Source organism: Hylobates moloch, unplaced genomic scaffold, assembly GCF_009828535.3.
Source record: "Hylobates moloch isolate HMO894 unplaced genomic scaffold, HMol_V3 SCAFFOLD_1, whole genome shotgun sequence".
Lineage (NCBI taxonomy): Eukaryota > Metazoa > Chordata > Mammalia > Primates > Hylobatidae > Hylobates > Hylobates moloch.
In genome coordinates this window covers 30,584,567-30,605,970 of record NW_026652276.1, presented here as the reverse complement: position 1 = coordinate 30,605,970, position 21,404 = coordinate 30,584,567, and the positions used below count along the sequence as shown (strand labels likewise).

General features: G+C 34.2%; 1 protein-coding gene across 7 annotated transcripts in view; it reads right to left on the bottom strand.

Annotated features, from left to right (window-relative positions):
- ERBB4 (erb-b2 receptor tyrosine kinase 4) overlaps positions 1 to 21,404 on the bottom strand; it is a 1,173,590-nt gene that overhangs the window by 31,652 nt on the left and 1,120,534 nt on the right. For all 7 annotated transcript variants that reach the window (XM_058438803.1, XM_032754659.2, XM_058438808.1 and 4 more), the window contains 4 exons: positions 20,760 to 20,835; positions 16,282 to 16,428; positions 14,157 to 14,254; positions 12,593 to 12,763 (listed from right to left, as the gene is read on the bottom strand). In XM_058438803.1, coding sequence (XP_058294786.1) covers positions 12,593 to 12,763; positions 14,157 to 14,254; positions 16,282 to 16,428; positions 20,760 to 20,835 — 492 coding nt within the window. The remainder of the gene's footprint in view (positions 1 to 12,592; positions 12,764 to 14,156; positions 14,255 to 16,281; positions 16,429 to 20,759; positions 20,836 to 21,404) is intronic.

The following is a 21,404-nucleotide window of genomic DNA, read 5'->3' as shown; positions in this document are numbered from 1 at the left end:
ATTAAACTTCCAATTTCTTTCCCCTTTTGATTTACTGTACTTCTTTCATCATAATGTAGCATATTTTGCTGCAAGAGATATAGTCATAGTATTTGGAATTTTTCCCACGGTGGTCTACCCATCTCTCAATTCAGCTTTTGCTCAAGTGTAATGAGAGGCTGGTCCACAGCCATTCATTTACAGTGTCTGAGTGAAAACGACAGAACACAAATTAGCCTGTCTTTAGAACACGCTGCTATGTCAGAATTCTGAACTGAAAAGAGAACTTTTCATTTGAGCAGGTGAGCGAGGAAAGGGACTGAAACACAAGATTCTTGTGATTAGGGTATGTTCAACTGCAGAAAGTGCACAAAGGAAAGCTGATGAGCCAGCCCACCCCCCACTATCCACAACCATCTTCTCCATTCTGTTTCATGGAGTAATCAAAGGATATTCTGAGCCTCTCAAAATGCCATCAATCCTTATTGAGAATAAAATAGAGCATCCCTCTCTCTCAAGCCTTTGCAGAAGCAATCATCATAGCAGGTTGGCCTGAACAGGGAGCTCTGGCAGACAAAGATGGATTTGTAAAATAAATAAATAAATACATACATACATAAATAACTTCCAAAAAATTTGAATAGAAAGTTGATGATAATGTGCCACTTCTATTATATAAAGGGTAAAGAAACTCACAATTGTCCTTTCTAGGTCTAGTACAGTAAAGAATAGGCTTCTTGATGAGATTTTCCCAGTAATTCACAGCAGAGCTGCGAGTCTTGTGGCAGTAATACTAAAAATTAACCATCTAAATGATTTAGATAAAACATTCATTAACATTCTCAATCTAAGGATCCTCTCTAGTTGTCCCTCCCACCTCTTTGTGTCCTTTTCCAGCTCTGATTTTCCTCTTTAGCACTTTAACAAAGAGTGGATGAAGCCTATTTCAACTGTTCAGAAAGGCTTCTCGTGCCAGCAGATAGTTGCTCAAGTGTAAAATAATTTCATAAAGATCTCTGAAACATTCTTTAGCGCCAGACTCTCCTTAAACAAGCAGTGTTTCTAAGACACGCATTGTCTTAGTGTTGTAGAAACATGTTTGGCAGCAGCCAAGTCTAGTGCTGATAAGAAGCTACAAACAATAAGCACAGGTTGTTCTTTCAGGTGAATCATTATTTACTAGATAGGTCATTCTCTTTGGAGCCGGAAGACCTGACACTCGTCTGGTATTTGCCAAGCTCTTAACCAAATTACCAAGTTATTTAATAGGCCAAGAATTTAGTGTTCTGTATAATTGGGATTCTGGTGTAAAAATAAAATGCCACAGATGCCAAAATGCTTTGCAAACTCTTAAGCACTGTTCAGCTGTCACTTATTTTTGTGAATGTCACAAGAATAAAAGTGATTCACTGATTAGAATTACACTGCTTGTAGCAAACTCTGAGAATGTAAAGGGGACAGGATATTTTTCAAAATAGTACTTCGTAGTCTAGAGTAAAACGAAAAAGGCTTGCATAAAATTGTCCCCAATATTTAAAAAACAAATTAAATAAAGTAGAAGTCTGTACTATCTCTTCCATCTTTTAATGAACTCCATTTGAATAATTATTAGGCTTATATTTTATTTAATTACTATTTATTGAAGATTATTATATATATATATTTTTAACCAAATGAAGGGTGAGAGTTAAAAGCATAGACAAATCAGTAAAAATACCTTACTTTTTACCATGTAACCTGGAAGTCTCAGCAAAAATACTTTGCCTCTCTGCTTCATTTCTACTTTTGTAAAATGGCCATAGTAATGCCCTTCATTTACCCTTGTTATGAAGGTTAAGGGTAATAAATGTAAAAAAGCTCTGAGCAGAGCCTAATACATGAATATGGGATCGATAAATGGTAGCTATATTTAGGTTTGTGTTTGAGAATTTTGAAACATTTGTTTAACTTGTAAGGATCATTTTATCTTCAAGTGGGTAATGACTGAGTCCCGATACAGACATTGTTCTCCCTGTTTTTTTTTTGCTCTGAGTTTGGCTCTGTCAATTCCATTTGTTCCTCCTAATCATTAACTCTTGATTACAGGGAGTCTCACAGAGGCATAAATGGAGCAGGGGCTCTGGCTTCTCACTGTGCTCCCAGTTAAGATCCTTTTAAACCAATTGATACTAAATCTCACTAAACTTAAAGTCAAAAATCAAGATTTTCATGGTTTTGACCAGGGGTTGGGGGAACAAATAGGGCAATAGAGGACTGAATACTAGAGTTAGACTTGAGAAACTGAAGCTTCTCCCATATCCCTTAGAAGCACAAGGACACTGGGCTACAGGTTTTATATTTTGCAGTATCAGTATACACATGTAAGATGAAAGGGTTTACACTAGAATGTCTTCAAGGTCCCTTGCAACTCTGACACTACGTGAGTACATAGTTACTTATGCATCCACCTTGTACTATAACAGTGCATCTCAGTGAAGAAAGTCACTTCACTTCAGAGTTCATCTATATGTACTAGGGCCAAGGACAAACCACACTGGTTGTATTTCTATTCAGAGAAAATCTAGTGGAAACATATGTTCAGAGAAGGACATACATGCTAGGGAAAAAGAAGGAAAAGCAAGTGCCAAAGGAGGGATGTTAAATTATCTTGTCCATATTGTAAGGAGAGCCTGGTGTCTGTGTGTCAATGAGAGTGTGGAACTTTATACACAATGAATAATGTATTTGTTTTAAATGTATATATATACACACATTGCCAATCTCTCCTCCTTTCCCAACTTTAAGGTCAGTTATAAATATCAGGCTGCTGCTTCATTTTGGGTGAGGAGTAAAATCATTGTGATTTACCACGCTATGAGAAATATTTCACCTCTTTCACATGTGCAAACATGCATTTATAGGTTTATAATACCAATGGTATTTAGTTTTACACACATCAAGGATTAGACTTTGTTTAAATTTTGAAGAGAAAAATAATAAGATTAACATTCATTATAAGAGAAAATGTCGAAAGGGATACAGGCAATTATTTAACAATAGAAAAAGCAGATTCCCTAAAGAATAAAGCAATGACTATAGAGGAATTCATACTGTACCATAACAAGGAGGCATTATACAAAGTTCAAATCGACTAGAAGTGATTTGTATGATACTTGGAGATACAATTTGATAAATAACTCTAAAACTTACCTCTTCATTACTAAAGAAATTGAGAAAATAGTTCAATTTTGTTTGTAATTCCTAAAGACAGGGCTAAATGAAGAATTTAGAATTCAGAGCTGGTACTATAGAAGGCTTGACATTATGTTTAATAAGATATAACCCAACCCTATGAAAATCCTTAGGAAGTCAGGGATAAATGAAAGAACAATAACAATTTGTAAAAGACAAAAGGGTACTTTGTTTTTTTAATTTAGTTTTGTTTTGAGACGGAGTCTAGCCCTGTTGCCAGGCTGAAGTGCAGTGGCGTGATCTCGGCTCACTGCAGCCTCTGCCTCTCGGGTTCAGGTGATTCTCTTGCCTCAGCCTCCTGAGTAGCTGGGATTATAGGCACGCACCGCTACACCCAGGTAATTTTTGTATTTTTAGTAGAGATGGGGTTTCACCATGTTGGCCAGGATGGTCTCCGTCTCCTGACCTCATGATCCACCCACCTCAGCCTCCCAAAGTGCTGGGATTACAGGCGTGAGCCACTGTGCCCAGTCTAAGGTACTGTGTTAAATACAAGTAAATCTTACAAAGAATAGCATAACTAAACTAATATATCCAGATTTTAAGAAAGTCACTGGTAGAAAAGACATTGCACAAAAAGGTCCCTTGATATTTTTTTATATATAAATTAAGTATTTGAAAGGTTTCTCAAATTAGTGGAAAATCAGAGGGGTCAGAACCACTTTTGATATCCCTGTTATTTCCAAGAGCTTGGAAGGACAAATGAATGCAATTTGACATTATGTTCTTATTTAAAAACAATAGTCAAATCTATAACACATAAGGAGAGGAGCTCTTTCTTAAAATATGCAAATTATCCATCCACACCTCTAAAGTCAAACAGAAAGCACCAACATGATCTATATTTTGAAAGAGATCAATGTTGGGATAATGCTTGCAGCTTCAGGCAGTTTTGTGTGTGTGAGTTAGAGAAGAGTGGAAAATAAATTGCAGTGACTGGTCAACTCGAATGACCAAGGCATTTCCTTGGCTAAATGTTCAAAAATCCTTCAACTGTTAGTGACAACAGGATTATATATCATTTGAAGAGAGACCTACTAAAACATGCATCATTCGAGTTTCTTCCCTTGATGGAAATAATAGAAAGCTGTACTCTAAATAGATGAAGGCCAAAAAAATAAAAACTGGTGCCAATAAATGATAAAGCATGGAAATATTAATTAACATTGTATTTCATTTGGTACAATGTCAATACTATTATTTAGAAATTGAGCCTATTTTCCAAAAAAAAATAAATAAAACCAATTGGATATCTATTAGAGGAATATTATAGTAACTTCTGTGACGTGATAAGGGCCTGAAATAGATTCAAGACAACAGAAACAGAAGATAGGAATTTGAGAGCTGTTTTTCAGGAAGGCTAAAAGAAAAAAAAAAAGTTTTTAAATTGAATAATTTAATGAGGAGCAAGAGATTTCAAAATCATGTTTCAAGCCATCATAACATTGACAGAAAAAAAAGGAAAATTGGAAGAAAGTCCATCTCACCTTCTGATAAAAGTTCTCAAGCATGTGCAATATAGAAATATTACAAAAAGTAGAAATTAAAAAGTAACTTAAAAACACATTTCTTCACCTTTGTTTGTGGTAGGGGGTTTTGTTTGTTTTTGCTTTTCTTCTGATCCATTTCAGATCTGCTCATCTGTTCCACCAAAACAATTTCTGTTCCAAGCTAGATAATCAGCCTCCACAAAGGTACAGCTAAAATGACTTTTTATAACCTCTTAAACTGATTTAGCTTCCTTTGTCTTTTTCCTATAATTCCTGGCATGTCTCTCTCAGAATATTATCTCCTCAACTAGAGTATTAACTCTTTGATGGCAGGACCTCTGTCTTCCAACTTTGTACTCTGATTGCCCAACACAGTACCTAGCCTATAATAAACAATCAATATATTAATTTATTTACATTGAACAATTTGGCCAGGCATGGTGGCTCACACCTGTAATCCTAGCACTTTGGGAGGCTGAGAAGGGTGGATCACGAGGTCAGGAGATCCAAACCATCCTGGCCAACATGGTGAAACCCTGTCTCTACTAAAAATACAAAAATTAGCTGAGTGTGGTGGTGTGTGCCTGTAATCCCAGCTACTCAGGAGGCTGAGGCAGGAGAATCACTTGAACCTGGGAGGCGGAGGTTGCAATGAGCCAAGATCGTGCTACTGCACTCCAGCCTGGCAACAGAGTGAGACCCTGTCTCAAAAAAGAAAAAGAAAAAGAAATTGAACAATTTAAAAGATTTCTACTTAGGCCCGGTGCCATGGCTCATGCTTGTAATCCTAGTGCTTTGGTAGGCCAAGGAGGGAGGATTGCTTGAGGTCAGGAGTTTGAGACCATCTTGGACAACACAGTGAGACCATGTCTTCACACACAAAAAAATTTTTTAATCACCCGGGCATGGTGGCACACAACTATAGTCTTAGCTATTCAGGAGACTGAGGCAGAAGGATCACTTGAGCCCAGGAGGTCAAGACTGCAGTGAACAATGATTGTGCCACTGCACTCTAGCCTGGGGACAGACGGAGACCCTGTCTTAAAAAAAGAAAGAAAGAAAGAAAGAAAAACACATTGATAGAAAAAATAAAAAAAAAAAACAAACCCAAAACAAACCAACAAATAAAAGCCCTAGTCATGTGGAGGATCTTAAGAAGAAGAGCCCCTTCTTTTGTCTTAATAAAAACAAACAAACAAACAAAAACCCTCAAGCATCATGTCAAAGATACCATCATGTCAAGCCAATATCCTGAGACTACAATCATTTATCATCAAGTAGCAGCCGTTGTTAGAAGTGATGTTGATCCTTGGTAAATTGCAACCACAGTAACCTTGTCATACCATCACAGAATTCTCACACTATATCATTTAGCTATGAGATACTTCCTTAACTTGTGTCCATAGGGTTTTCTCTTCTGTGTTCAATCACATAAGGAAAAAAGTTATGCATAGAAGTGATGCAGGATTTTTTGCTCCTTAGCTCAGCAAATCTGGGTTCTTGTTTGATGACCAGGAAGAATTAGGCATGAGGACACATTGAAGGGTGAGGAAGGTGGAATTTATTAAGTGAAAAAGAAAGCTCTCAGCAAAGAGAGGGTCTCCTGCAAGCAGGTTTCTACCTCCCTCAAATTGAATACTAGCACCACCACACACGAGATAAAGAGGCCAGGCTCCTCCCCTGTATAAGGCGCAAATTCCTGGTAGTTCCACCCCATTCCCCCAGTGCATGTGGGCTTCCAGTCCACTGTGGGCATGCCCAGGCAAGCACCCCATGCAGGCTTCCTTATCTGCACAAAATATCTGGTGTAAACAAACACTTGTGGAGGCAAGTTGGAGACTCTCTGGGGACCCTTCGCTATCTGCCTAGGCCTTTGTCTGCCTCCCACCTCTATCAGAGGTAGGCCAAAATGTTTTTGATCATTTTCTGATGACATATTTCTTAGAAGAAAATACAACGTGACCAGGCGCAGTGGCTCACTCCTATAATCTCAACACTTTGGGAGGCTGAGGTGGGTGAATCACTTGAGGTCAGGAATTCGAGACCAGCCTGGCCAACAGGTGAAACCCTGTCTCTACTGAAAATACAGAAATTAGCCAGGCATGGTGGTGCATGCCTTAGTTCCAGCTACTTGGGAGGCTAAGGCAGGAGGATTGCTTGAACCTGGGAGGCAGAGGTTGCAGTGAGCTGAGACTGCGCCACTGCACTCCAGCCTGGGCAACAGAGCCAAGACACAGTCTCAAAAAAAAAAAAAAAAAAAAAAAAAAAAGCAAAGAAAAGAAAAAAAGAAAGTAAATACAATTTTAATGCATGAGATATAATCAGGCAATATTTTAAAACATAACTGAGGTTAAAGCATCATCGATTTGGTTCCAGAATGTGAGATTTCTGACTTTCAATTTAGTTTTTTTATCCAGATTACCACAAAGTGAATGAAAAGTTTTAAGGTCCTTTAGTAGCAAGATGTTTAATAGTCACTTGAAATGAGAAGTCTCCCTCCTCCATCCCCTCTGTTAGCTTAGAAATATGGCCTTTGTGTGGGACAACTGAAATCCAGACTCGATTTCTAGCTCTTTTTCTTATCATTTGTAAGTTACCTAAACTGTCCATAGCTCGATTATTTTTTTAAACTCTTAAAATTGGACTGGCAGTAGTACCTACCTCCTAGGGCTTTGTGAAATAAAAGTGAGAGAGCTAATTTAAATCACTTAGCATAGTACTTGGGTTATAGTGAACATTCAATAAGTTTTAGCTGATATTATTACTATTTTTATTATTTCATAAAGGGACAGGATTTTGATTTATTGAAATACTAAGACAAATCCCATTGAAACTTACATTTTCAAATGTCATTATTGAGAATGACATCATTGTGTCTGTATTATCATTTTGCTCAAACTTCTACTGGTTTATGCATCATAAGGAAACATATAGCAAAATATAATAAATCTTATAGGAGAGACCAAAGATTTGCTTGCATTTCTTTCTTTTTATGCAGGAGTTGGGGCTAAATTTATAAAAATCTTATGGTTAATTACAGTGTGTGTGGCAACCTTATAAAAATATCTATATTAAAGTTATGAAATCTAATCTGAGAGCAAAGTGATATGGTGTACAGTATATAGAATCATATTTTTAGCAGTCAAGATACTCAACTTACTTACATTCAATGATTTAGAAATTGATCAAATTTTTGAGATACCAAACTTCTTTAATTTTCTTCATTCTTCACTTCTGCTTACATTTTATTTTTCAGTTTATTTATATATCTATTCTGGGAGAAAGTGTGTAAGAAGAGGAGGAAAATGCAAATCTATTTAATAGAGTTACTTCTTAGCAGATAGGAAAGAAGTGAAAAGAAGTTTAGATTGTGAAGATAAATCCAGGAAAGAAGTGAAAAGAAGTTTAGATTGTGATGATAAATCCATTGCGGGTTACTCACTTCACTAATGTGGAGTAGCTACAATTTCTCTGGCTGAGATAATTAAGAGTTAGCTGATATGTTTTGACAGAGGCGGAGCATTTAATCTTAAAACTATTTCTTACAAATGACTGGATGGGCTTGCAATTGAAACTGTGTCTTCCTCTATAAAAATACATGGAAGCTTTTACATTAAATTAAATTTTCTAATATCATTAAAGCTAAAATATCTTCAGCCACATCAGTTTATTCACTATTTTTATTCATTGCTATTTCATTTAATATACAATTTGTTATATCAAAAAAATATAACTCTAGGCAACCCAAAAGAAAAGACCAAACTTAGCCATTGTAACAAAAAAAAAAAAAAAAAGAAAGAAAAAAAACCTATGGAGAATTTTTAAATTATGCTGAACATGTAATTGAAAATATTAGGCAGCATGTGTTTAAATATCTAGAGAAAAGAAGGCAGCAATGGAAACTAAATCCAATAGACTGAATATACAAAGGGACAATGGCCTGACCATATGTAAAAATAGAAACAAATTGGGAAGCAAACCTTATCTACAATAAACAGCCCAGCAAACCAGCCTTTTGTAAATCAGATTTGCAGGAAGTCAGATTGCTATCTCTAGTAACAATCCAGGAAGCTAAACAATTACTTGTATAACAATCAGCTCCAAATGACCAGAATTGATTAATAACTGGCAGCTTTCCTAATTTTTGTCCTTGCTTCCAACTTCAGACCAACAGAAAAAAGTCAAACACGCACCTCTAACCAATGCTTCTAGTTATCCTGCCTATAGCTTCCCCAGGCCAACAGTCTCTAATGAGGGCATGGATGAAGCTTTCCCTTATTTTTTTCTTTCTTTTTTTTTTTTTTTTCCTATACAGCTTTCCCACTCTGCGGGCCTTTAAGTCTCTGCCAAAATGTAAGTGATGGAGCTGACTTTCTTGCTATAGCAATCTCTGAATAAATACTCTTTGCTTTTTTCATTTGGTTAATATTCATTTATTTCCATACTATTGGAACATCTATTCCAGGTTCATTAATAGGTAACATGCTTGCATACACTAAAAAGCTAATCTTCATAATATTCTGTGAGAAAATTTTTAAATCCCCATTTTATAGATATAGAGCACTGTTTGCAGAAGTTAAATAGCTTCTCATTTTCTCCTATTTTCACATCACGCTAGAGTAATAGCTTTTGGTGCATTATTGCTTAAAAAGATTTGAGGCCAGCCATGGTGGCTCACACTTGTAATCTCAGCACTTTGGGAGGCCAAGGTGGGTGGATTGCTTGAGCTCTGGAGTTCAAGAGTAGCCTTGGCAACATAAGGAAACCCTGTCTCTACAAAAAATTATAAAAAATTAGCTGGGTGGGGTGGCATGCACCTGTGGTGCTACTCTGGAGGCAGAGATGGGAGGATCTCCTGAGCTTGGCATGTGGAGGTTGCAGTGAGCCAAGATCATGCTACTGCACTCCAGCCTGGGTGACAGAGTGAGACCCTGTCTCAAAAAAAAAAAAAAAAAAAGAAAAAGAAAAAAAAAATTTAAGGTAATATTAAAAGTATTATCTAACAATAATAACAGCTGCAAATTAGGTAAGTGTTTTCTAGCATGACTTAAATTTGTATTCATCAACTTTCTGAACAAATATAAACAATGTATTTTGAACTGATTCATTGCTTTAAAGTTGTAATTTATCAAAATATATGTGGAATTAAAAAAATCAAAAGCACTATAAAAAAAATTACTTCTGTCTTTATTTGATATTAGAACACATCGGCAGAAATAATTTGCTGGCCAAGCAGTAATTGCATCAACAAGTTTTCCTAGATAATGGGTAGAGCACCTTATAAGAAAGTGTGATTATTTATGATATATGATATTGACAAGGAAAAAGGTAAGAATAAAAATGGTAAAAATGAAAAGTGAAATTGATGATCCTAAAAGTAGAGTAATAAAATTTGTTTACCTGGCATTATAAATACTCTGCAATTTTTTAAAGTTAATTGCCTAACACTCATATAAGATAGGCAATATTGCATTTAGAAAATGAGGAAACAAAGTCATAGAGATATTCACAACAGTACCTAAAGTTTCTTAATTAGTGCGCAGTGGAGCCCATATTTTCAAAATGCATTTTTTTTTTGGTTTCAAAGTGTATCACATATGCTTAAGAAACATTTGATCAAAATTCACTTTTAAGATGTTCCCTTAGCACGTTATTTAGCCACCAAACTTAAAATGGAAGTAATTTATTTTCTAATTTAGCCATGTAGGAAAAAAAGGAGGAACATGGCATTTGTACATATTAGAAATTTCCGTAAAAGTTATGTAAAGCCAGACTGAAAACCATTAGGACAATATAGACGACAAATAAAGCTTTTTAAATGCCTAAACATAAAATGATATTTAAGAACAATTTCTTTTCCAAGGACTGAAAAAGTAAAAAGAAATCTACAGGTAACATTGTTTTATAATGTGGAATAAGAAATGATGGCTAAAGGTCAAATAAGTCCTCGGGTGATTTATACTTTGTCTCAAGAATTCCATCTAGTTAGCTCAAACGTTTATTAAGAATTTCTTGCACTGAGAACTGTAAATTAAAATGAACAAAAAGCTGAAATGTAAGAATTCTTCTGAAAAGAAAAAGATTTATAGCATTACAAGCTAAGAAAGAAAAACTAATTTTTTTGAAATTTCACTGTTGTAACCAGAAGTAATGAATTTGTCACTTAGAATTATAAACACGAGGGTATATAATTTGATCATTTTGCAAAGCGTACAGAGAGCCTCCTTTATACACCTTAACCGCTTTCTTCCCTCTCACAAGCAAAACACTGATTATTCATTACCTATCCATTCATCTAATTTTTAAAACTTTTAGTTATCTACTCCCCATTGGGCATGTGATAAAGTTTTCTGTTTGTACTATAATATTTTTTAATAGAAAAGAAAAAATAATTGAGGTCTCCATCTTTGTCTCTTTCCATATCAGATCTTCTAAATGGAGGTAGATGAGTAAAAGGTGTAGAGCAGATTTGAGATGCATTTTATAAGAAAACCACCTGGGGAATTTCCCAAACAAGACAAGTCCCAGATTCTAATCACATCATGGAAATAACATGCTTCAGTAACTTTGAAGCAAAACAAACTACACTGTAGTAGGCAGATATCTAGCTTACATTATTCCTCTCTTCCACTGACTAGCTGTGTGACACCAGTCATATCACCTGACTTCTCTGTGGTAAGTTTCTTCATTTGAAAGAAGGAGACGATAATAATAGAACCACATGAAGTTTGTTTAAGGATTAAGGAGGTTAACATATATGTGTTGAATAGTAACCACCAGGGGAATATTACTTAATTGTTACTATCAATATGAAACAAAGCAAATTATGTTAGATAATGAGCAGCAAGTTGAAAATGTTCTTGTGGCTATGGTCAAGAGAAATCGGATGCTGTTTGTTCTGCTAGCTATGATAATGTTCTTAGATAAAGAAGGAGATTAAGAGAAAAGAATTATCTTCTAGAAAAAACTAAGCATCATGTTTATATCTTATCAATGGAAGAAATTGATTACAGACACAAATTTACTACTTCTTCATGCTCCGTACTGGTCAGTGAATGACTGACTGGATTACAGCACTTATTATGCAGTCCCTCTATCTGTATGATTCTTTGATTAAGGTGGTCACTTCTTGAAAGGATAAGTTGTGTCAAAATTCTTTGAGTCTTAAATGTATACTAATGCTTCACTGACAGTGGTACTCAATATATGTTGAATGAATGAGGAATGAATTTATAAAAATAAACAAATGCATGGATTTGACAGCTTTCAAAGAAAGAATCGAATTCATATAGAGTAGGTTTAACATTTAAAATGAAATGTAAAGTATTTTCAGAAACTTCTTTCAAAACTTAAATCTACTTCTTACAAACAAAAATCTACTTCTTAGCAGCCTTTTCGATACGATTAGGTTCAAAGGACTGCACAGTTTTCTGTGTTTCTACTTCAACTTGACAGAAAATATTTAATTTTTCTTAAATAAGTGAAAGAGACTTGTATTACTTCTTGACTAATAAATCATAATATCTTTTTAAGAAAGAAAAGTAGAAAGCCTACTTGGTAGGAATTTTCATTTATTTATATACGCATAATGGTTTTATTAGTTGGAATTGTTTTTTAAAGTTAAGATTTGTTTTAAATAAGATGAGGAAAATGTTTTTCTTCTGAAATCTTGAAGGTATTTCAGAGTACATGTTGTGTTGTCCATGCTTGTCTTCCAAAATTAACTATATATAGCAAGATTGGCACATCTTTTGTGGGTATGGTATGTTTTTAATCTAGGCATCACATTGATTTGAGCTATGTAATTATTTTGAAATGTTAGTGCTTATGAACTATTTACATGATTTTATATCTCAGAAATAATATGATATGTGTATATAATTCTTTCTTACCCTATTTGAGTCAATTCTTGCTCTGGAAGTATAGATGGGAGGTGGGATGTTGAAAGCCTGAGGGACCAAGTACTCCTCAGCATCCATCATATCTTCCAAATCCTCTTCATCCAAGAGATTCTGAAAGAACTTGCTGTCATTTGGACTGGGAAGCTTCATACGATCATCACCCTAAAAGATTGCCCATCAGACACAAATATGATTCTTTCTTTCTTATCTTAAATATGTGGTCTCTGCAATAAATTTATGTAATATCATAACAGATCGTTGAAAAATTCATACACACATTTAAAAAAAATAAGTCTTTAGCACAACCACCAGCCATTAAGAAACCTATAACATGCTTAGAAATGATAGGGTCAGGTAAACAAACTTTATACAAGGAGAATATGATAAATACTGTTAGAGAAAAATAAAGCAAAATCAAAAGATGTTTTTAGGGAGGTAAAATCAATTTCAGGTCTGAAAATAATTGTTCATTGCCCAGATCGTGTATGGGTGGCAACTTTAAGAATAAACAATAAAACGTGATCAATTTATCAATGTTTATTCTATTTGGTTCGTTTGATGCTGTAGGATTATCAGGATCATAGGGTCTATACTTTATTCTATAGCATACTGGCTACATTATCAAAGTAGTGGCATTTAAAACTCACAGTGCAAGTGGCAAACAGAGTAAAGGAGTACGAGAAAGACACCAAAACCTTTGTTATACTCTTCCTCACCTCGTCTATTTCTTAAATATTTTTCCTATATTTTTAAAGTTACATAATTTTTGGAAACAATTTCAGTTCGTGAAAACTAATTTTGGGGAAAAAATAAATGGAAATAAGTACCTTCTAAAACCTAGCTTTTATATTTATGTCAGACTATCGATATGAAAATAAAGGCTACCTTGCTTTACTGAGGAAACATAATTCACTCTAATCCAAGGCCCATTTGTTGAGAGTTTAGGTGAAAATAATCATAGAGAAATATATTATTATTTATTTTTTAATTATCCAGTCTATTTTTCTAGTGTTAAATATAAAATATTTCTTTGGCTGGTTGGTTGATTAAAATGTGCATCAATTCATTAGAATTGAGTTATTGCTTGGATACTGCGTATCTCTCCAAATAAAACAAAACATATTTTAAAATATTTTTGGGGAAATATCAATATACTGAAACTTTTGATTCACTGTCTTCAAGCATGGGCAAGATTAAAACAAAAATCTGTCTTCCTTTTGTTCTGAAAAAAGAAAATTATACTAATGAACATGACTTACACATAATGTTAATAAAATCAAGGTGCTAAAATAAGTGTCTGAGAATTAAGACCTTTTCATGTATAATCATAATTATCTGTTCAGTAGCAGAGCCACTTGAATACTAAGGGAAGGTGCTAAAAGGTGGATCTGATATGAAATAAGAAGCTCTTTTCCATAGTCATTTGACATGATAATCTGCTTAATTAATCAACATGTTAGCGGTCATTTCCACAGTTCCAAAGTCCTGATACCACTCATTTGGCAGTGAGTTTGCCATTGGCCTAGTCTTAAAAGCATAAGTCAAATGTACTCACCTGAATAACTAGGTATCTTTGAGGGTCTCGAGCCATCCTTGAAAACTCAGCAGCCAGTTCCTTAAATTTAGGTCTACTGTCAGCATCAATCATCCAACCTGGAAATTTACATAGTGAAAATGTCACTATAGTCATAACTAGAAAGGAGTTGAAATTTAAATTTTGTGAAAATATAAGCAAAAGTTTGAAAAATGTTGTTTTAATCATAATGATCTGAAAAAGAAAGAAAGCTAGTGAAAGAAACGACTCCATTGGTAAGGCTTTATCAGTCTCTTTGTTGATATTCATAACTAAATGTAATGTACTGTAAAACGAGATAAATTTTTTCTCTGATGCGTATAGATGTCACTGCAATGTAAGTTATTATTTTGTATTAGGAGTGACAAAGGAGAAAAGATTTGGTTACAATGCTTACACTGGCACAAAGGGGAAAAGAGGAATTAAAAGCAACTTTCTTGTGCTACATTTGTCCTGGTGGACCAAAAAAAAAACAACAACAACAAAAAAAACAAAAAACTAATGCAAAGTGATTGGTAATGCCTGTTCAGCAATAGACATTAGCTTATCTTAGTACTAGCTTGTCTAGCATAAAAATACTAACAGCAATTTTCAAGATATGTATTCTTATTTAGCTGGGAGTCTAGATACAGTAGACCTTATCTCTACAGGCTCTGTTTAGCTAATGAGATGACAAGAATAAAAGTACCAAGCTTTCCTTGATTTTCTTGCCAAATTATCCTCCTCTTAGGTATTAAAACCCCGAAAGAAAGGTAAAACTCTCTATTAGGGAAAGTGTTTTCTTGGTTTTACATAACTTCATCAGAGCTAAATTCTGACGAGTTTAAATCATTTGCTATGCTAGTTATAGGATTAAATTATATAAGACATGCATGTTTCTAAACTTTCTTCCATAGATGTCTACCAAACAATATTTAATAGAATAAGGCTGTAAAGCTTGTTCCTTCCTTTTCCGGGAGTTCAGTTTTTATTCCTATTCTGGGAATTTTTTGGGTGTCATTTTATGTATCATTAATGTCCTCTGCTTTTGTTTTCTCCCCAAAGCTCAAATGCTCTGTATTCTATATGCATTCATTTGAAAAAATGCTTGCTAATGCCAAGATGCTAATGAGAAAACAACAGGTGTTTCTGAAACTATTGAAGCCAAAAAAGGTTAACCACAGTTGAGGTATCGGTTTCTGTCCAACTAAATTTTGAGTAAATAGAACTATGCTTAGTGAAAAGGGCAGGCTGACCTGAACTGCAAAGAACATTTTTTATTTCCTCCCTCACTGTCAGAATGTATCACACATGTCATGAATATAAATCTGAGTAGACCTGGGTCCAAAGTCTCTTATTAATAAGATGCTTATTCACCTTCACAAGTTTGTTTCTTTGCTATCCCCATGGAAATCAGAAGGGGAAAACCTTAGATTATACAAGAGAGATTGCTACATGTTAATCTCACTTAAATTAAGCCAGAAACTCCAGAGACTTCCTCAATTCTATTTAAATTAAGGGCCTGTGCTTCAAAAACACATTTATAGTACATATGTGTCTGGGGCATAGGAAGAAAAAAGAAAAGTAAGAGTTTGATGTAAACAAATGATCAAATTGAAAAAAGTAAACATTTATAATCTTTTTAGCTCACTATAGATTCATTTCTTCCCACTTCCCACCTTGTCCTGCTAATTTGCTCTTGACTAAAACCAGTAGACCTATTTCTATTAAATTAATTTTTAAAACTATCAGTTTCAAGCTTTTTTCCTTCATGTTTAGATCATTTATGTAGCCTGATATTTTCCCATAAAGGTCACTAATGTTATTACTAACATTCATGTTAGTAATAACATTATAGTGACTAATTACCTCTCTTTACGACAGGCAATTTGACTGTCATGGAGATTATGAGAATAAAAGAAAGAGTCATAATTTTGACTTCATAGCATGGAAGAGTATTACTTTATATTAATAATAGTCACAACAAAGAGGCATTCATATGTTCCGTTCATAATTGTTTTTGAACTGCTGTATTTTTCAATACAGAGAAATGTTATACAGATTGAGTAATCGGTGCTATTACTTTACTAAGAATGATGATGGTGATAATATTATTTTGCAATCTTACATTTGACCATGACCATGTAAACGTCAATAGTGCAGATGGGAGGCTGAGGCAAACGTTCTCCTTTCTCTAATAAATCAGGGATTTCTCGCGTTGGAATTCCATCATAGGGTTTTCCTCCAAAGGTCATCAGTTCCCATATAGTAACTCCTATATTGGAGAAAAAATTCTTACTTAAGCATATTAACAACATATTTTGAACAAACCAGCAATATACCAGTGGTAAAAGAATACTCCTTATAGATCAATCAAAACACCAATCAATTAAAAAAAAAGCTCCACAAAGTCCTGTATCCATTATGAGAACCCCAATGTCAAAATCTTTGTGGGGGAATTCAATTTTCTTATTATTGTCTTGGAATTTCTAAAGTATAGAAGAGACAATTTACAGTGGATGTCAGCATATAGAATCTGTTCCCCATTTCTGCCTATAGGTAATACTAATGTTTGCTGATCCAGGTTATATTTCACTATACCACATTACAGTCCATAAAACAATTCACCTACTATATATACATAGGTATTCAGTACAAATAAATATGATTTTCAGTAAAACAAGATATTGACTAATTTTAAGATTAGCATCTTTGCTATAAAAGGCTTCCAGAATAATTACCTTATGTTACAATAAAGAATTGTGACTCTCTCTAACTTATACAAAGAAAAAAGTTGAATAAAACAGACTTCTTTAGCACATATGAGAGCCTGAGAGAGGAATGTTCCATATGTAATATATAGTATGTGTGAAGTAGGCATCAACAAAATTGTGAAGGGGATAAAAAGTATTTTATTCTTTTTTTGAGACGGAGTCTCGCTCTGTCGCCCAGGCTGGAGTGCAGTGGCGCAATCTCGGCTCACTGCAAGCTCCGCCTCCCGGGTTCACGCCATTCTCCTGCCTCAGCCTCTCCGAGTAGCTGGGACTACAGGCGCCCGCCACCACGCCCGGCTAATTTTTTGTATTTTTAGTAGAGACGGGGTTTCACCGTGGTCTCGATCTCCTGACCTCGTGATCCGCCCGCCTCGGCCTCCCAAAGTGCTGGGATTACAAGCGTGAGCCACCGCGCCCGGCCTTTATTCTTTAGGTAATAAAATGGCTTTCTTCAATCACTGGGACATTGATTTTCTCTGCAAAAGCTAATACCCTAAACGGTAGCATGCAAACAGCCAGTTTTGATGATAATGATGGTTCTGATTTCAGCAATAATATATACACTAAATATCTTTTTTGTAATGTAATGATCATATAATTTAAAATAATATTTTCTTAGGGATAAAGATTTTTAAGTTCAGAAATGGCTAGCTGGGCACAATAATATTACAAAGTGAATTTTGATTGGTGTATATATATAGTCATCTTTCAGTATAAAAGCCATTAATTAGAGCTACGTTTTCTTTCCTACTGCCATCTGTAATGCATTATTTAGCCAGGCTGAAGTCTTTTTTAGTTTATAACAGTTATCATTGACTGATAACAAAAATACAAAACTTAAAATATAAAACTATGTGGAATTTAAAATTATTCTTTATAATAGAATATTAACTATGACCTGATTTTTTTGGTTAACATTTACATCTTAGGATTTTAGGTATATTGTTAACATGTACCTAGTGACAATTTAATTGACTGATTGTTATTACATCTTTAATTTTGTATATTAAGGAGTAGCTCCTAAAATCTGTCATAAAAATTTTCTATGAGGCAGGCTGCAACAAGTGGATGACTGTTCATCTCTAGATAGTCATACTTACAGAATATATATATATATATATATTTTATATTTTAGAATATTTTATATTTAGAATATTTTATATTTTAGAATTATATATTTTATATTTTAGACAGGGTCTCAGTCTGTCACTCAGAATGGAGTGAAGAGGCATGATCACAGCTCAGTGCACCCTCAACTTCCCCAGGCTCACATGATCTTTTCACCTCAGCTTCCTGAGTAGCTGGGACTACAGGCGTGAGCCACCATGCCTGGCTGATTTTTGTATTTTTTTAGTAGATAAAGGGTTTCAGCATGTTGCCCAGGCTGGTCTCAAACTCCAGGGTTTGAGCCATCTGCCCACGTCGGCCTCCCTAAATGCTAGGATTACAAGCACGAGACACCGTGCGGGGCCTAGAATATATATTTAAGGAGAACATTTTATTAACTTAGATAGGTAGTTGTTATAAGAGATAGAGTAGATATTCTCACATCTCTATCAGAACTCCCAACATAAGCAAGATACAAAGCAACTGTAAATCAAAATAATAGAAAATATAATAAACAGAAATATATAAATACAAAAACAAAAGCCAAAATATAAAAAAACTCTTCTTCTGATAATAATCCAATTATATCCTTGTAAAGGTGATGACAAGATAGGGTTAGAAAAGGATGGGTTCATGCAAAAGAACAGTATCGGGAAAGCTAAAACAAAACATCCTCAAATTTTACTTGCAGCTCCTTTATCTTAAGATGTATATCACAGCCAATGCTTATTTTTGTAAGAATAAAAATGCACCTAGTGAGAATTTTCCATAAAGGTGCACTGTAAACAAAGTTATGCAACTTTCTCTGCCTTTTATGCCTTTTGCAATCAACTATGATATATCATAAAAATTTTTAAATGCCTTATGAATATGGGTTGATGACCTGGGCTGTGTTTCAAAACGGAGTACTACCTATTTATTTATTTTTGCTGAACAGTTCCTGGGATTTTGCAACTCAACATGAAGAAAAATGTTACAGCCTGAGTAACAAGATTTTCCCCAAAAGACAAATTTTACTATTAAAAATATGACTGTTCTGCCAAGTTTATATATATCTTGAGCTAATTTAAATTTGCCTTCAGGAGACTGTCACATTTGATTCAGGAAATTGTAAGTAGAAAAAGAAAAAAGCATATACATATATAAAATATACTATATGATATAATATATAAATCTGACAATATATATTCTATAAACCTATATATATCATGTAATGTATAAATGCTAATCTACATGCTAATCTGTATCATATAATATATAAAGTTATCATAGAATACATGCAATAGATGTTTTTCTGTACACTTCTTACAATGGTTTAGCAAGTAAGTTTTGTCAAGCATTTCCACTACATTTGTCTATACTTCAGACACACATTTTCTGTTTCTAAGCTGAGTAAAATAAACACATGAAGCCTCCATGAAAATTTTACCACCTCCTATGGCATACATATGTGAAAGGAATAACCTACTTGATCGAAATGTCTTAAATAACTTTTTTAAAGATAGTTAATTCTTTCCTAGATAAGAGTTGTAAGTTCTTAAGTGATTGAATGGTTTATATCTTTTTTTTTCCAACAATGCAAAAAAATAAAACTTTTTTTAAGCTTAAGTTTGAGTAAAATAAACTGTAAATCTCACCACCACCCTTTTATTTAAGTGGGCGTTATGCTTTTTATTTGTAAGAAATGCTAATTTCATATGATATATTTAAACTTAGAAACGTATTGACTCCTTCTTGGTAATTCCGGACTTAAATTTTAAGTAGCCAGACAGATGCTAAATAGCTCGTCTTAACAATTAAGTTAAACACAATAAAATAAATGTTCTAATTATAAATATCACTCTTTTCCAGTTCATATTATTCACTCTAACATTTCTGTTACTCCACAAGTAGTTTGTAAATTAAAATTAATGTTGTAATTAGCAGTCTTCTCTTTTACCATGTTCATTGCTCTAACTTACTGCTGTCAGTAATTTTTCTTTGTTATGACAATAATCTCTGTTTTCTACTATAGAACATAAATTCTCACATGCAAGAAACCCACAAAAAAGTTGGTTTTGTTTTGGTTTGAATATTTACTGTATTCAGAGTTATGTTTTTGAAAGTTGCTTAAAATTAACGCCATGAAATTCTATGAAACTGTCCCTAAACTAAAATTGGCTGATTTTTTTTTTCTGTCAAAATGATTAGGCAAGTTCCTACAAAACCACAGCTTATGGAAAACATCTTAGCAGAAATATTAGTGTATTACATTGTAATAAACCAGGAAAAAAAAAAGAAAGGCAGATAGCAATGCTATTTAGAATATTTTGTTGTTCTTCAATGAGAACACATGGACACAGGGAGGAGAACATCATACATCAGGCCCTGTTGGTGGATAGAAGGCAAGGGGAGGGAGAGCATTAGGACAAATACCGAATGCATGCAGGGCTTAAAACCTAGATGACGGGTTGGTAGGTACAGTAAACCACCATGCCACATGTATACCTGAGCAACAAACCTGCAGGTTCTGCATGTGTATCCCAAGAACTTAAAGTAAAGTAAAATAGAATATTTTGTTGTTCTTTTTTTCACTGAGAAACAAAGAGTTAACTCCTTTAGGAAATTAGGCTTATAAATACGTATTTATAACACAACGAAATAATTTAGTTTAAGATATTTCACATGAACTTAATATATGTATTTTTGCTTCACAAGCTTTAATTCGCAAAGAAGATTTATTTACCATAGCTCCAAACGTCACTCTGATGGGTGAATTTCCTGTAATGTATACACTCCAGAGCCATCCATTTAATTGGCATCTATAGAGAAGTAAGAAGTAAAAGTTTTAAAATTACATTAAAAATTCATTTCCATATGTATTTCCTAAATGTGAGTCTCTGGGCTGGCCTTAATCATATTTTTTTAATTATGTGTGTATAGATATAACTATAACTATAAACATATGTTAATTTATAAAATACATAAAGTGAATTAATCTAAAGATGTACTATACTTATTCATTTTTTATTTCATTTATTTATTTTTTTGAGACAGGGTCTCACTTTGTCACCCAGGCTGGAGTGCAATGGCACAATCTCAGCTCACCGCAATCTCTGCCTACCAGGCTCAAGTGATCCTCCCACCTTAGCCTCTGAGTAGCTGGGACCACAGGGGTGCGCCACCATGCCTGGCTAATTTTTGCATTTTTTAGAGATGGAGTTTCATCATGTTGCCAAGGCTGGCCTAGAACTCCTGAGCTCAAGTGATCTGCCCTCTTTGACTTCCCAAAATGCTGGGATTACAGGCGTGAGCCACCCTGCTCGGTCATACTTATTTTTTTTTTTAAAAAAAGCTTTATAAACAATTAAAGGTAAAAATAATTAAGTAG